The sequence below is a fragment of the Oncorhynchus tshawytscha genome, linkage group LG18 (genome assembly GCF_018296145.1).
Source record: "Oncorhynchus tshawytscha isolate Ot180627B linkage group LG18, Otsh_v2.0, whole genome shotgun sequence".
Classification (NCBI taxonomy): Eukaryota; Metazoa; Chordata; class Actinopteri; order Salmoniformes; family Salmonidae; genus Oncorhynchus; species Oncorhynchus tshawytscha.
This window is the reverse complement of record NC_056446.1, coordinates 25,872,901-25,888,279: the sequence shown is the minus strand read 5'-3', so window position 1 is coordinate 25,888,279 and position 15,379 is coordinate 25,872,901. Positions and strand designations below refer to the sequence as shown.

Here is a 15,379-nt window from a genome sequence, read left to right as displayed (position 1 = left end):
CCTGCAGGAAGGGTACCACATGAGGGAGGAGGATGTCTTCCCTGTAACTCAGCATTGAGATTGCCTGCAATGACAACAGGCTCAGTCTGATGATGCTGTGACACACCGCCCCAGACCATGACGGACCCCCCACCTCCAAATCGATCCCACTCCAGAATACAGCCCTCGGTGTAATGCTCATTCCTTCCATGATATGAGTGAATCTGACCATCACCCCTGGTGAGACAAAACCACAACTTGTCAGAGAAGAGCACTTTTTGCCAGTCATGTCTGATCTAGCAACGGTGAAGCTGAAGACAGACAGTGTGACAGAAATAGACAGTGTGACAGAAATAGACAGTGTGACAGAGACAGACAATTTGACAGAGACAGACAATTTGACAGAGACAGACAGTGTGACAGAGACAGACAATTTGACAGAGACAGACAATTTGACAGAGACAGACAGTGTGACAGAGACAGACAATTTGACAGAGACAGACAATTTGACAGAGACAGACAATTTGACAGAGACAGACAATTTGACAGAGACAGACAATTTGACAGAGACAGACAGTTTGACAGAGACAGACAATTTGACAGAGACAGACAGTGTGACAGAGACAGACAGTGTGACAGAGACAGACAGTTTGGCAGAGACAGACAGTGTGACAGAAATAGACAATTTGACAGAGACAGACAGTGTGACAGAAATAGACAATTTGACAGAGACAGACAGTGTGACAGAGACAGACAGTGTGACAGAGACAGACAGTTTGACAGACAGTGAGAGTGTGCATGTTCTGGTGCTGTTGTTCTTTAGTTGCTGTAATAATGCAGCCATGTCATGCCTCTGGAGATACTGACTGGCTGTGTGGCTGGGTGGCTGACTGGCTGTGTGGCTGACTGGCTGGGTAGCTGACTGGCTGTGTGGCTGACTGGCTGGGTGGCTGGCTGTGGCTGACTGGCTGGTTGGGCTGACTGGCTGACTGGCTGGCTGACTGGCTGGGTGGCTGACTGGCTGGGTGGCTGACTGGCTGTGTGGCTGACTGGCTGGGTGGCTGTGTGGCTGGGTGGCTGACTGACTGTGTGGCTGGGTGGCTGACTGGCTGTGTGGCTGGGTGGCTGACTGGCTGGGTGGCTGACTGGCTGGGTGGCTGACTGGCTGGTTGGCTGACTGGCTGGGTGGCTGGCTGGCTGGGTGGCTGGCTGGCTGTGTGGCTGACTGGCTGACTGGCTGGGTGGCTGTGTGGCTGGGTGGCTGACTGGCTGGGTGGCTGACTGGCTGGGTGGCTGACTGACTGTGTGGCTGTGTGGCTGACTGGCTGGGTGGCTGACTGGCTGGGTGGCTGACTGGCTGTGTGGCTGACTAGCTGTGTGGCTGGGTGGCTGGGTGGCTGATTGGCTGGGTGGCTGACTGGCTGGGTGGCTGTGTGGCTGGGTGGCTGACTGGCTGGGTGGCTGACTGGCTGTGTGGCTGACTGGCTGTGTGGCTGGGGCTGGGTGGCTGACTGGCTGTGTGGCTGGCTGGCTGGCTGGGTGGCTGACTGGCTGGGTGGCTGGCTGGCTGACTGGCTGGGTGGGCTGGCTGACTGACTGGCTGACTGGCTGGGCTGGGTGGCTGACTGGCTGTGTGGCTGACTGGCTGTGTGGCTGGGCTGTGCTGGGTGGCTGATTGGCTGGGTGGCTGACTGGCTGGGTGGCTGTGTGGCTGGGTGGCTGACTGGCTGGGTGGCTGACTGGCTGTGTGGCTGACTGGCTGTGTGGCTGGGTGGCTGACTGACTGTGTGGCTGGCTGGCTGGCTGGCTGGCTGGGTGGCTGACTGGCTGGGTGGCTGACTGGCTGGGTGGCTGACTGACTGTGTGGCTGTGTGGCTGACTGGCTGGGTGGCTGACTGGCTGGGTGGCTGACTGGCTGTGTGGCTGACTAGCTGTGGCTGGCTGGGGGTGGCTGACTGCTGGGTGGCTGATTGGCTGGGTGGCTGACTGGCTGGGTGGCTGGCTGTGGCTGGGTGGCTGACTGGCTGGGTGGCTGACTGGCTGTGTGGCTGACTGGCTGTGGCTGGCTGGGTGGGTGGCTGACTGGCTGTGTGGCTGGCTGGCTGGCTGGGTGGCTGACTGGCTGGGTGGCTGGCTGGCTAGCTGGGTGGGCGGCTGACTGACTGGCTGACTGGCTGGCTGGGTGGCTGACTGGCTGTGTGGCTGACTAGCTGTGTGGCTGGGTGGCTGGGCTGGCTGATTGGCTGGGGCTGGGTGGCTGACTGGCTGGGTGGCTGTGTGGCTGGGTGGCTGACTGGCTGGGTGGCTGACTGGCTGTGTGGCTGACTGGCTGTGTGGCTGGGTGGCTGACTGACTGTGTGGCTGGCTGGCTGGCTGGGTGGCTGACTGGCTGGGTGGCTGGCTGGCTAGCTGGGTGGGCGGCTGACTGACTGGCTGACTGGCTGGCTGGGTGGCTGACTGTCTGGGTGGCTGGCTGGGTGGCTGACTAGCTGTCTGGGTGGCTGACTGGCTGGGTGGCTGTAAACACTGGTCTCCTTGGTATCGCTCCTCATCTTACCTCATAGTACAGACCTACACACACATACACATGTACACACACACAGACATTTTCATGTACATGCGTTACACACAGAGTGTACATGCTGTATTGATATTCATGTCTCTGTAAACAAACACGTTTGCAAGAACTCATTTGCATGTAAATACAGCAAGGCAGGCAAGCATGCACACACACACACACACACACACACACACACACACACGTACACACACGTATACACACACACACACACTCAACGTCACAGGTTCAGTGTAGCTCGGAAGACAGAAGCCTATCCTTCAGCCAATACCACTGCTGTGCTCACACACAACCACAGATACACACAGCCTCAAGGCTTGACTGATGGAGCCTTCTCCGAACAGAATAGCAATCCGAACAGAAGGGCTGGTTGGGTTGTTTTATATCTGTGGATATGCGAGTCTCCCTCAGGACCATAGAAAAACATATGTTTGGAAAGCAACTGGAACATGTAACGAGGGATGGATGGACATCCATTGCAGTACCTCAATGTGTTCAGTTCTTTTGGGCTGCATCCCTGTGTATAATCAGTTAAATGGCCTACTGATGTATGTGTGTTGAAACAGGTTTGGTGGAAAACCTACTGTTTGTGGAGGAGCCATGCACAGCCATCACTCTGTGTATAACACACATCATTAAGTAGTTATGTCCATTCATCCTGTGAGCAGACGATGTAATCAATAGACCAGTCTGGAGGTTTGTTCTTGCACAATCTTCCCATGTCTGTTTATGAGTGGGAAGAAAATCATGATTTCTTTCCTCTTGTGATGATAGGAAAGAGAGAGAGAGGTAATTCCTTACTCCCATAAACGGGCCATGGTATATGAAAGCATGTCAGCTGAAGCATCCAGATGGCTGCGGATAGATGGGTGTTATCTTGTGTGTGTGGCCAGATGGACATGTATGTGAGTGGTCTGGGAGTAGTATGGTAGTATAGTGCCTTTAATTGGACTGAGGGCATTATGCAATCATAAACTTCATCTCTCACATCCAGTAATGAGATAACTGGAAAGTCCTGACCTGCTTTCTATTGTACTGTGAGGTTCCTATAGACTTCAATAAACAAACAATAGTATGCCTCCAGCAGGAATCGAACCCACGACCCTGGAATTGCTAGCACCACATTCTTACCAACTTTTCCACTCAGGATCACATAGCTGAGGTTACTGGCACTCTAGATCCAATCAGGAGTTAGAAAACAACAGCTTCAAACATCATTAGATCTGATGTGAATACAGAAACACCTGCTGGATCAGAGCAGCAGATTGTTGAGTAAAACTTTACTATGTTTCCCTCTGCGTCTCTGCTACTGTATACTCTAAATAGAACTCATTATCCTCGTGATCACGACAAGTCCCTCTTGCTTCCTTAATGATTTCATTGCGTCCTCACAACAAGTCAACCCACTTGTAATAATGACAATCTCTAGTCCCTGCTCTGCACTCTAGTCAGGTTTTCATCTGACAATGCTGGGGTATTATTCAGGCATATCCCTGTTATATAAACAAACCAATTGAGTATTTGATGATGAATAAGTGCTACCTGCCTGCCCTGTGTGTGTGTGTGTGTGTGTGTGTGTGTGTGTGTGTGTGTGTGTGTGTGTGTGTGTGTGTGTGTGTGTGTGTGTGTGTGTGTGTGTGTGTGTGTGTGTGTGTGTGTGTGTGTGTCCGGTCCCCTACTGTGTGCCACTCTGCTCTGCTCTGAACATGAAGGAGCTCGTCTCAGATCAATACACACCAGTGATGACGCACAATCCCCCTGCCACTGTTGCTGAATGTTATTAATGTGTTGCTATCTGGGGCTGTCCATTCAGCAGTGAATGAACAGTCAAAGCAATGGGCTTGGTGCTCTAGTCTTCTAGGAACACTAGTCCCAAAGAACGTATAGTTCTGCTCTACTACAAACTTAATGGGTGGTTTAGAAATAAATGTGCCTGGACTTAATGATCATGATTCATACAATCATTGATATGAGAATGAAAAGAATATGAAGACACTGCTGAGGACTTGCATAGTTTGCTTAATAACATTGTAAGATTTTGAGCACTGTAGTGGACTCTAACAAACTTTCTCTCTTTCTTCTCCCTCTCTCTGACAGAACTCCATCCGGCACAACCTCTCCCTCCACAGTCGTTTCATCCGTGTCCAGAACGAGGGAACGGGAAAGAGTTCCTGGTGGATGATAAACCCGGAGGGAGGGAAGGGCGGGAAGGCCCCCCGGCGCCGTGCTGTCTCCATGGACAACAGCAACAAGTACACCAAGTCTGCCCGCGGCCGCGCAGCCAAGAAGAAGGCGGCCCTCCAGGCAGTGGCGGCAGGCGAGGGGGGCGGAGACAGCCCCTCAGGGCTTTCCAAGTGGCCGGGCAGCCCCACATCACGGAGCAGTGAGGAGCTGGATGCCTGGACAGACTTCCGCTCACGCACCAACTCCAACGCCAGCACGCTGAGTGGGCGCCTCTCACCCATCCTGGCCAACCCAGAGCTGGACGAGCTGCTGGACGATGAGCCGCCACTATCGCCCATGCTCTACTCCAGTCCCGGCGAGGCACTGTCGCCTGGGAACACCCCCACGCCCAATGGGAAGGGACTGCCCACAGAGCTGCCTCGCCTGGCAGACCTGGCGGGCACCATGAACTTGAACGAGGGGCTGACGGACGACCTAATGGATGAGCTGCTGGATAACATCGCCCTGGCCCCCACCCCAACTGGACCAGCCACCCAAAGAGGATCCTCCGGGCTCAGCTTTGGCTCCAAGCTTGCCGGACTGGGCTCCTCCTCCCCAACCACCTCTCCCTCTACTCCATCCCCCTCTAATGGTGCAGGCGGCGGTGGCTACTGTAACTCCATCTTTGGTCCCCTCACAGTAGGCTCCTCCCTGCGGCCCGCCCCCATGCAGACCATCCAGGAGAACAAGCAGACGTCCTTCTCCTGCATCTCCCGCTTCGGGAGCCAGACCCTGCAGGATCTGCTCAGCTCAGAGGGCCACAGCCACAGCAACGTCATGATGACCCAGTCTGACCCACTGATGTCACAAGCCAGTGCCGCCGCTGTTATCTCCCAGAACTCCAGGCGAGGCTTTGTTCTCCGCAGCGACCCCATGATGACCTTTGGGACCACAGCGTTAGGACAGGGGGTGCTCCTGCACAACCACAACCAGGGCTCCCTGAGGACACTGAATGGGGGTCCGAGCCTGAACAACGAGGCCAACAGCCTGGCCAACGCCAAGCAGCAGCTCCTGCACTCTCCACTGGGACTTGGATCAAACGGCTCCTCCATGATGCAGATTGACTCGTCCCTCTTCCTGAACGGGAGCGTTGGTGGAAGCGGTGGGATCTGCTCACTAGGCCCTGACCGCTTCCCAACCGACCTGGACCTGGACATGTTTAACGGGAGCCTGGAGTGTGACATGGAGTCCATCATCAGAAACGAGCTGATGGACGCAGATGGCCTGGACTTTAACTTTGACTCCCTGACCAACCTGAACGGACCCAATCTGGGCAGCTTTACCAGCACCAAGCAGGGACCCCAGAGCTGGGTCCCTGGCTGAAAGAAAGGCCAAACCCTAGAGGGGGCAGAGCAGGTCAGTGTCCATGTCACTGTCCATCTGGGACTGCTATTAGTGCCGGAGGGAGGGAGGGAGGGAGGGAGGGAGGGAGGGAGGGAGGGAGGGAGGGAGGGAGGGAGGGAGGGAGGGAGGGAGGGAGGGAGGGAGGGAGGGAGGGAGGGAGGGAGGGAGGGAGGGAGGGGGAGGAGAGAGGGAGGGAGAGAGAGACAGAGAGGGGGCAGGGAGGGAGAGACAGAGAGGGAGGGGGAGCGAGAGACAGAGACAGAGAGGGAGGGGGAGCGAGAGACAGAGAGGGAGGGAGAGAGAGAGAGAGAGGGAGACCCAAAAAGGCCTGTGGTGCTGATGGTATTTTAAATGAAATGATCAAATATACAGACCACAAATTCAAATTGGCTATACTCAAACTCTTCAACATTATCCTCACTGCAGGTATTTTCCCCGATATTTGGAACCAGGGATTGATCACACCAATCTATAAAAATGGAGACAAATTTGACCCAAATAATTACAGAGGAATTTGTGTTAACAGCAACTTGGGGAAAATTCTCTGCAGTATTATAAATAGCAGACTACATAATTTTCTTGACGAACACAACGTCCTGAGCAGAAGCCAGATTGGATTTCTAAAAAAATATCATACAACAGACCACATTTACACCCTCCACACTCTAATTGATAAACAAGTAAACCAGGGTGGCAGGGTAGCCTAGTGGTTAGAGTGTTGGACTAGTAACTGAAAGGTTGCAAGTTCAAATCCCTGAGCTGACAAGGTACAAATCTGTTGTTCTGCCCCTGAACAGGCAGTTAACCCTCTGTTCCTAGGCTGTCATTGAAAATAAGAGTTTGTTCTTAACTGACTTGCCTAATAAAAAAATGTTTTTTTAAACCAAGGCAAAATCTACTCGTGTTTTGTAGATTTCAGGAAAGCATTTGATTCAATTTGGCACGAAGGTCTTTTTTTATAAACTAATAGAAAGTGGTATTGTAGGGAAAACATGATTTTATTAAATCAATGTACACTAAAAACAAATGTGCGGTTAAAATTGGCAACAAGCAAACAGACTTCTTCTCTCAGGGACGGGGAGTGAAACAGGGCTGTCCAATAAGTCCAACACTATTTAACATCTACATTAATGAGTTAACAACACGCAAACAAACTTCTTCTCTCAGGGACGTGGAGTGAAACAGGGCTGCCCAATAAGTCCAACACTATTTAACATCTACATTAATGAGTTAACAACAAGCAAACAGACTTCTCTCAGGGACGGGGAGTGAAACAGGGCTGTCCAATAAGTCCAACACTATTTAACATCTATATTAATGAGTTAACAACAAGCCAACAGACTTCTTCTCTCAGGGACGGGGAGTGAAACAGGGCTGTCCAATAAGTCCAACACTATTTAACATCTACATTAATGAGTTAACAACAAGCCAACAGACTTCTTCTCTCAGGGACGGGGAGTGAAACAGGGCTGTCCAATAAGTCCAACACTATTTAACATCTACATTAATGAGTTAACAACAAGCAAACAGACTTCTCTCAGGGGAGTGAAACAGGGCTGCCCAATAAGTCCAGCACTATTTAACATCTACATTAATGAGTTAACAACAAGCAAACAGACTTCTTCTCTCAGGGACGTGGAGTGAAACAGGGCTGCCCAATAAGTCCAGCACTATTTAACATCTACATTAATGAGTTAACAACAAGCAAACAGACTTCTTCTGTCAGGGAAGGGGAGTGAAACAGGGCTGCCCAATAAGTCTAACACTATTTAACATCTACATTAATGAATTAACAACAAGCAAACAGACTTCTCTCAGGGACGTGGAGTGAAACAGGGCTGTCCAATAAGTCCAACACTATTTAACATCTACATTAATGAGTTAACAACAAGCAAACAGACTTCTTCTCTCAGGGACGTGGAGTGAAACAGGGCTGCCCAATAAGTCCAGCACTATTTAACATCTACATTAATGAGTTAACAACAAGCAAACAGACTTCTCTCAGGGACGGGGAGTGAAACAGGGCTGCCCAATAAGTCCAACACTATTTAACATCTACATTAATGAGTTAACAACAAGCAAACAGACTTCTTCTCTCAGGGACGGGGAGTGAAACAGGGCTGCCCAATAAGTCCAGCACTATTTAACATCTACATTAATGAGTTAACAACAAGCCAACAGACTTCTTCTCTCAGGGACGTGGAGTGAAACAGGGCTGCCCAATAAGTCCAACACTGATTAACATCTACATTAATGAGTTAACAACAAGCAAACAGACTTCTTCTCTCAGGGACGGGGAGTGAAACAGGGCTGCCCAATAAGTCTAACACTATTTAACATCTACATTAATGAATTAACAACAAGCAAACAGACTTCTCTCAGGGACGTGGAGTGAAACAGGGCTGCCCAATAAGTCCAGCACTATTTAACATCTACATTAATGAGTTAACAACAAGCAAACAGACTTCTCTCAGGGACGGGGAGTGAAACAGGGCTGCCCAATAAGTCCAACACTATTTAACATCTACATTAATGAATTGGCAAAAACATTAGAAGAATCGGCAGCACCTGGTATCACCCTACACAACACTGAAATCAAGTGTCTGCTGTCCGCAGATGACCTGGTGCTGCTGTCTCCCACTAAAGAGGGGTTACAGCAACACCTAGATCGTCTTCACAAGTTCTGTCAGACCTGGGCTCTGACCGTTAACCTAAAAACACCAAATATAATGATATTCCAAAAAAGGTCCGGAAATAAGGATGACAAATATAAATTCTATTTGGACACAGTTCTATTAGAACACACACAAAACTACACATATCTAGGACTAAATATACAGTACATGGTGGCATACTATCTGACCACTGTGACTGATAGATAACTGAGGAAAACATTGACTAGGTACAGACTCAGTGAGCACAGTCTGGCTATAGAGACCGGTCGTCACAGACAAACCTGGCTGCCCAGAGAGGACAGGCTGTGCTCACTCTGCTCCAAGGTAGAGACAGAGCTGCATTTCCTATTACACTGTGACAAATACTCAGATCTAAGAGAATATTTATTTCCCAAAATTATAATTCAATACAAAGAATTTGAAACTATAAAAGATGAAGAAAAAATCCAATATTTATTGGGTGAAAAGACAAAATGTGCAGTTTTGGCAGCCAAATATGTGTCCTCCTGCCACAACCTGAGGGACAGCAAGTGAAAAGTGCAAAGTAATGTGGATAATATTTCCCATCTTGTTTTGTCTTTCATACCACGTCATGTGTCTTCTCAGTCATGTTGACACTGGTCTACTACCATTGCTTTAATGGATCATTGTTCTCATTAATATTGTTGTTATAGTGGTTTTTAATGGTAATCCCATGTCCACTACTACTATTATTGTTGCTGTTGGTCCCGCCATTATATATAAATATATATATATTTTATATATATATATTTCGATATGTATACTTTGACAATGTAAGTAATAATGAACTTGCCATGTCAATAAAGTCAATTTAATTTAATTTCATTGAATTGAGAGGGAGAGAGAGAGAGAGAGAGGGATGGAGACAGAGAGAGAGAGACAGAGAGGGAGGGAGAGCGAGAGACAGAGAGGGAGGGAGAGCGAGACCGAGAGGGAGGGAGAGAGAGAGACAGAAAGGGAGGGAGAGAGAGACAGAGAGGGAGGGAGAGAGAGACAGGGAGGGAGAGGGAGAGCCAGAGAGAGGGAGAGAGAGAGACAGAGAGGGAGGGAGGGAGAGAGAGAGAGAGGGAGGGAGTGTGAATAGGGAACGCATATTAATCGTTACTAGACAGTAATTTATGAAAGAGTGGTGTGTTTTTAACTGAATCAGCTACTGATTATCAGATACAGTTCATCCACTCATACCTGATGTCAGTTCCTGTATCTCTCTCTTTCCAGGTACAAACTGTAGAGCAAGAGAAGATCAGACACAAAGCATCCTTTTTGCCAAGCCTGCCATCAGCACAACATGGAATAAATACCCTCTGTTTACACAAGACCTCCTCTAGAGAAATGTACCTTTTCTCCCACTCTGACGAGCCATGAATGATTTGAAGTACACAGACTCACAAGACGTGACCGTCAGATCCTCAAAGACCCCTGCAAAACAAACAATCTGAAATCATCACAACAAACTCATCTCAGAATTATGCAATCTTCCTTTGAGCAAATACCAGTCGGACAAAATCTATTGTAAAGATACAGAGCGAGAGGGGCTGTGTTTTGTTTATTTGAAGGGTTTTTGGGAAACAAGGACATTTGGCAAGCAAGGTTGTAGTGTACAAGTAGCTCCTGGAAGAAAAGGTCAAAAGATAAACAAAAGTGATGTGGTGTAAAATCTAATACAGTGATTTCTGGGATGTGTTATGTTGGAAAATCTTCCTCTGTTTTCACTCAGTGATTTTAAATGTTTTATGTTTGTTTTTAAGTTCCTGTTTTACCATCATCACTGTTTCTGCACCACAGTTGTTTTATAAAAAAACTATTGATGAAATGAAAGAGAGGAATGAGACAGTTTCTGCACTCAAAATAGCGACAACACACACACGTTACACACACACCGATGATGTCAAACAATAATGCCATGCATTTCAGGTTTTTGGTGTTTTGTTGTTTTCCTTTTACATGAGTTTGATTGATTAGTCACGGTTTTAAAATGCCTTATATAAAAAAAAAAGGTAAAAAAATCGAAAAAAACCAAGAAGAAGAAGTCTGTCATGGATCTGTGTACAGTACAGTGGAAGCTTCAACTTAAAGGAAGACCCCAGGAGGAGGAGGAGTCTTTCTAGTTAATCTAGTTAACCTTCTTTCTAGTTAATGGGTGGGGTATGTCAACGTGTTGTAGTACAGCATATGTAGCCAAAATAAATACCTATGTCCTAGCATTGTGTACATTTCCACGCCATAACTGGTGCTATGATGTAAACAGTGTTTGAGTCCAGGCCCTAGTAAGCCGCGCATTTGACCTATCTGGCCCGGCGGACCCCGCCGAGCTGTAGCCGTAGTCGTAGCAACGACAGGGTGGCACTGAGAGGCCGGGAGGTTGTACAGTTAGCCTCCTCCATCTCTGGCAGCCATTTTGTTTTTCTTGAGTGAAACGATAAGCTATCTGTGTATGTTGCCAAATTACTTGAAACAACATGTAGGAGATGCTGGCAGCCAAAACAACAACACACACACACACACACACACACACACACACACACACACACACACACACACGCATGCATGCATGAACACACACATCACACACACACTTAGCGAAAAATAAGAGCAGGGATTTGTGTTTTAGCTCTGCTTGTTGTTTCGTTGTGGGCGTGTTATTATATGCATATACCATCACTCAGGGGGAAGAGGGAGCTAGCCCGTTCCAACGTTACACCAGGTCCCATCTCCATGGCAGAACACACAACAACATGTTGGCAAAAAACTATTGCTTGTGTTGTAAACTTGTAACCTGTGAACTATGACCTTTCAAGCGGAAGAGAAGAAAGAAATCAGGAGAAGGATCTGACTCTTCACTCGGTCCGGTCGTTTGTTTTTATGTCGTTGTAGTTTTTTCTCCTCATATGGGACTCATGACACGCGCACACACACTCCCCTCACACACACACCCCTAACACACACACACACTCCCCTCACACACATACCCCTACACCCCTCACACACACACACCCCTAACACACACACCCTTCGCAGACACGCCTGGTGCTCCTAACAGGTCTCTCCTGTATCTCCTGAGTGTGTGTTTGTGTGTGTGACTCGTCTATTGATCTCGTTTATTGATTTTGTCTCACGAGGATATGTTATCCTTCGTTATCCTTCATGGAGCATACAGCACCCCCTCTGTGTGCATGTATATATTTATGCATTATGAACTGTATGAAATGCATATATATACTTACTCTATGACCTTATATACTCATGTAGTACTTGACCCTTGGTTTTTATGATACCTGGAAAGGTAGAGTTGAAGAAAGAACAGAACATTACTTGCTGGGTAAGGGGGTGGATGCTATGCTAATATTAGTAACGCAATTGTTGCTGAACCAGATAGATAGAGAACCAGGAAACCATGCTTGTAGCAGCATCTGGGCCTCTGGTACCCCTTCTGTGTCTGGGGTCTTTATCCAGAGGGTTGCCCCGTCTCTCCTGTGAAATAGTGTACAAACCAACAAACGTGTGTGTGTTTGTCCGTCAGCCAGAGGTTGAGGCAGAGGAGTGTGTTTGTCCGTCAGCCAGAGGTTGAGGCAGAGGAGTGTGTTTGTCCGTCAGCCAGAGGTTGAGGCAGAGGAGTGTGTTTGTCCGTCAGCCAGAGGTTGAGGCAGAGGAGTGTGTTTGTCCGTCAGCCAGAGGTTGAGGCAGAGGAGTGTGTTTGCATGGCTGGGTAGATGATCAACTGTAGAAGGGTTACCTGAGGTTTACGGCATGACAGCCCCCACCCCATAGAGATCCTATGAAATTACTGAAGGAGATTTGTGATGAACCCTCATAGTTTCAGTATGGGGTGAAAATGGCAGCCATATTGGTCAGAGAGAAATCCAAACGATTTAAATTGGAATGAATGGCTGTAGCAGCATAATTGTGTAACATAATTATTGTCAACCTAAAACATTGTCATATAAATACCGTTTATACGGGTATTATACAAATGTTCTGTATAAATAACCACTAAAATACACTATATATACAAAAGTATGTGAACACCCCTTCACATTAGTGGATGCAACCTTTCCAACAAGTTAGTTCGTTAAATTTCTGCCCTGCTAGAGCTTCCCCGGGTCAACTGTAAGTGCTGTTATTGTAAAGTGGAAACGTCTAGGAGCAACAACGGTTTGGGGAAGGCCCTTTCCCGTTTTAGCATGACAATGCCCCCCATGCACAAAGCAAGGTCCATACAGAAATGGTTTGTCAAGATCGGTGTGGAATAACTTGACTGAACTGCACTGACCCCTGACCTCAACCCCATCGAACACCTGGAATGAATTGGAATGCCGAGCCAGGCCTAATCGCCCAAAATCAGTGCCCGACCTCACTAATGCTCTTGTGGCTGAATGGAAGCAAGTCCCTGCAGCAATGTTCCGACATCTAGTGGGAAGCCTTCCCAGAAGAGTGGAAGCTGTTATGGCAGCAAAGGGGGACCAGCTCCATATCAATGCCCATGATTTTGGAGTGAGATGGTGGATGAGCAGGTGTCCACATATTTTTTGGTCATTTAGTTTAATGTAATCAGACAATAAAGTCAAAATGTTTGTTTTTCTTGTAAATCTGTGAGTGCTTAATAGCACTAACAGTCGTAGACCAGTGGTGCACTTAGCTTACTCAGTATGATGAGGATCTCTATGATTCCCCGTACACACAGCCAGGAGAGTAGATCCACTAAGCTTGACGTCTTCTAACCCCATCCGTCTCTGGAACCTGTGACTTCCAACAAACCAAGAGTCTTCTATAGCTCTTCACTGCACCTTACCCTATAGACTCATCTCTGCATTTGACCTTTCTCTCTGGAAGAGAGAAGTCCAAAGCCATCATGCCATTAGCACTGCAATTCAACATGTCTATAGTGTACAGGCAGACAGAGAAGGGATGAAAGAACCCAGTCAGCCCAGAACAGATGCATTCTTTGCTACTGCATTTAGAGGAAACCTGGATGGCTCCTTTGGCCCCATAATGGTGGCACGTGCCAGCCACAGCACAGTACTGCCCCCGTGTCCATGTCAAAGCTCTTCTCGATCCTAGAACTTTACACCCCTCGTTAGCCCTGTCCCCCACCTGCTCTCCTGTCACCTATGCCCTCTGCTCTTTGACCTCTGTAGTAACCTCGCTTCTTCTCGACAATGTTGATGTTAGTGGGTATTTTTCCTGTGTATTCCATTTTGAATTGTAATCTAGTTTGTATAAGAAATGGTGCGCATGTAAATAAAGCTTGGTGAAACTCCACACTCTCTCCTGGTTCCAGTGCTCAGTGTATTTCTGACATGTTCTGGGTTTACTGAAAATGCACAAAGGATTATAGAGGTTATTCAGAAAATGTACAACTACAGTATATGTGAATGTGCCACCTGTTGGTTTTTCAAGATGGATGAAAATAGGAAATTAGAAAGCAGAAAAGCAGAAGGAATAGGTCATAAAGTGTATTGGTTATTAATAGTTCCTTCATTTATATCAGAAGTAATATTATAAATGACTTCATACATGTTTTGTTTTATTCAGCTTACTTTGTTGTTTTGACAGCCTGAATACTATTTCACCACCTGTCTAAGCCCATGAGGTTAGAGGGAAAATGTAATGTGATAGGCCTTCTGACAGACTATATAGATTTACCACGTGTGCGAGTCTCAACCTAAGGCGGGTGTTAGAAAACAACTGTTCTGCTGCTGGCATTTCCTGGAAGCCTTCTTACACAATGTTTGTGTTATTTATGACAGGCTTCAGCTAAAAACCACTGAGAATTGAGAATTGGGGTGGGTACTCTAAAAACCACTGAGAATTGGGGTGGGTACTCTTCCATGGTTATTGCAACACAGGGAGAAGTGAATGTACAGCACAGGTCGCTCCTAAACACTTCATCAGTCACGGCTCCAAATCTGCCCCACGCAGCCCCCAGACCACCCACACACACAGACACATGCTGGGCTTAACATGTCAGGAATCCTGACCTTTTGGAAGGGAGGGGAGCCCGGGGGTAAGTGGGTCTGGGACACACCTAGGCATGTTTAGCTCCACTGTTTATCCCTGTGCTTTGTTAGTAGACACGGAGTACACCTGTAAACTAACGGACTGAGCTTTGTTACGTATCATTGACAAACAATGCTGAAATTGGACGCACCCCCAGGTCAGGAGATCGTACCGTTGATAGCTCAGAAGGTCAGAGGTTAGGTATTTGGGCAGATGTCAATTGAGGTTAGGTTAGGTTTCCATCAGATATAAAGTATGGGGTCAATGGCCTAGCTGGTTGACTCAGAAAGGCCAGTAATCAAAGCAGTGAGATCAGAGCTGGGTTAGGTTAGTTCAAAAGGAACGCCCAGAAGAGAAGAGCTGACTGACTGACTAGATGACTGATTCAGCCAGTTAGACCAGTCTGCTGCCTATAGGCATACTGGGTGTCATAGGGTTGCACAAATATTGAACATAGCTATCTCTCTAGGTTTCACTGTCTGTCTTTTTATCTTTCTCTCTGTACTTTCCGTTTCTCTCTCTCTTCCTCTCCCTCTGTGACTCCTCTCCCTCTCTGACTCCT

General features: G+C 47.8%; 1 protein-coding gene across 1 annotated transcript in view; it reads left to right on the top strand.

Annotated features, from left to right (window-relative positions):
* The window catches only part of foxo3b (forkhead box O3b), a 72,375-nt gene extending 61,737 nt beyond the window's left edge, over positions 1–10,638 (top strand). The window contains exons 2-3 of the mRNA XM_024378335.2: positions 4,655–6,136; positions 10,039–10,638. Coding sequence (XP_024234103.2) covers positions 4,655–6,103 — 1,449 coding nt within the window. The 3' untranslated portion in view covers positions 6,104–6,136; positions 10,039–10,638. The remainder of the gene's footprint in view (positions 1–4,654; positions 6,137–10,038) is intronic.
* The last annotated feature ends 4,741 nt before the right edge of the window (positions 10,639–15,379 follow it).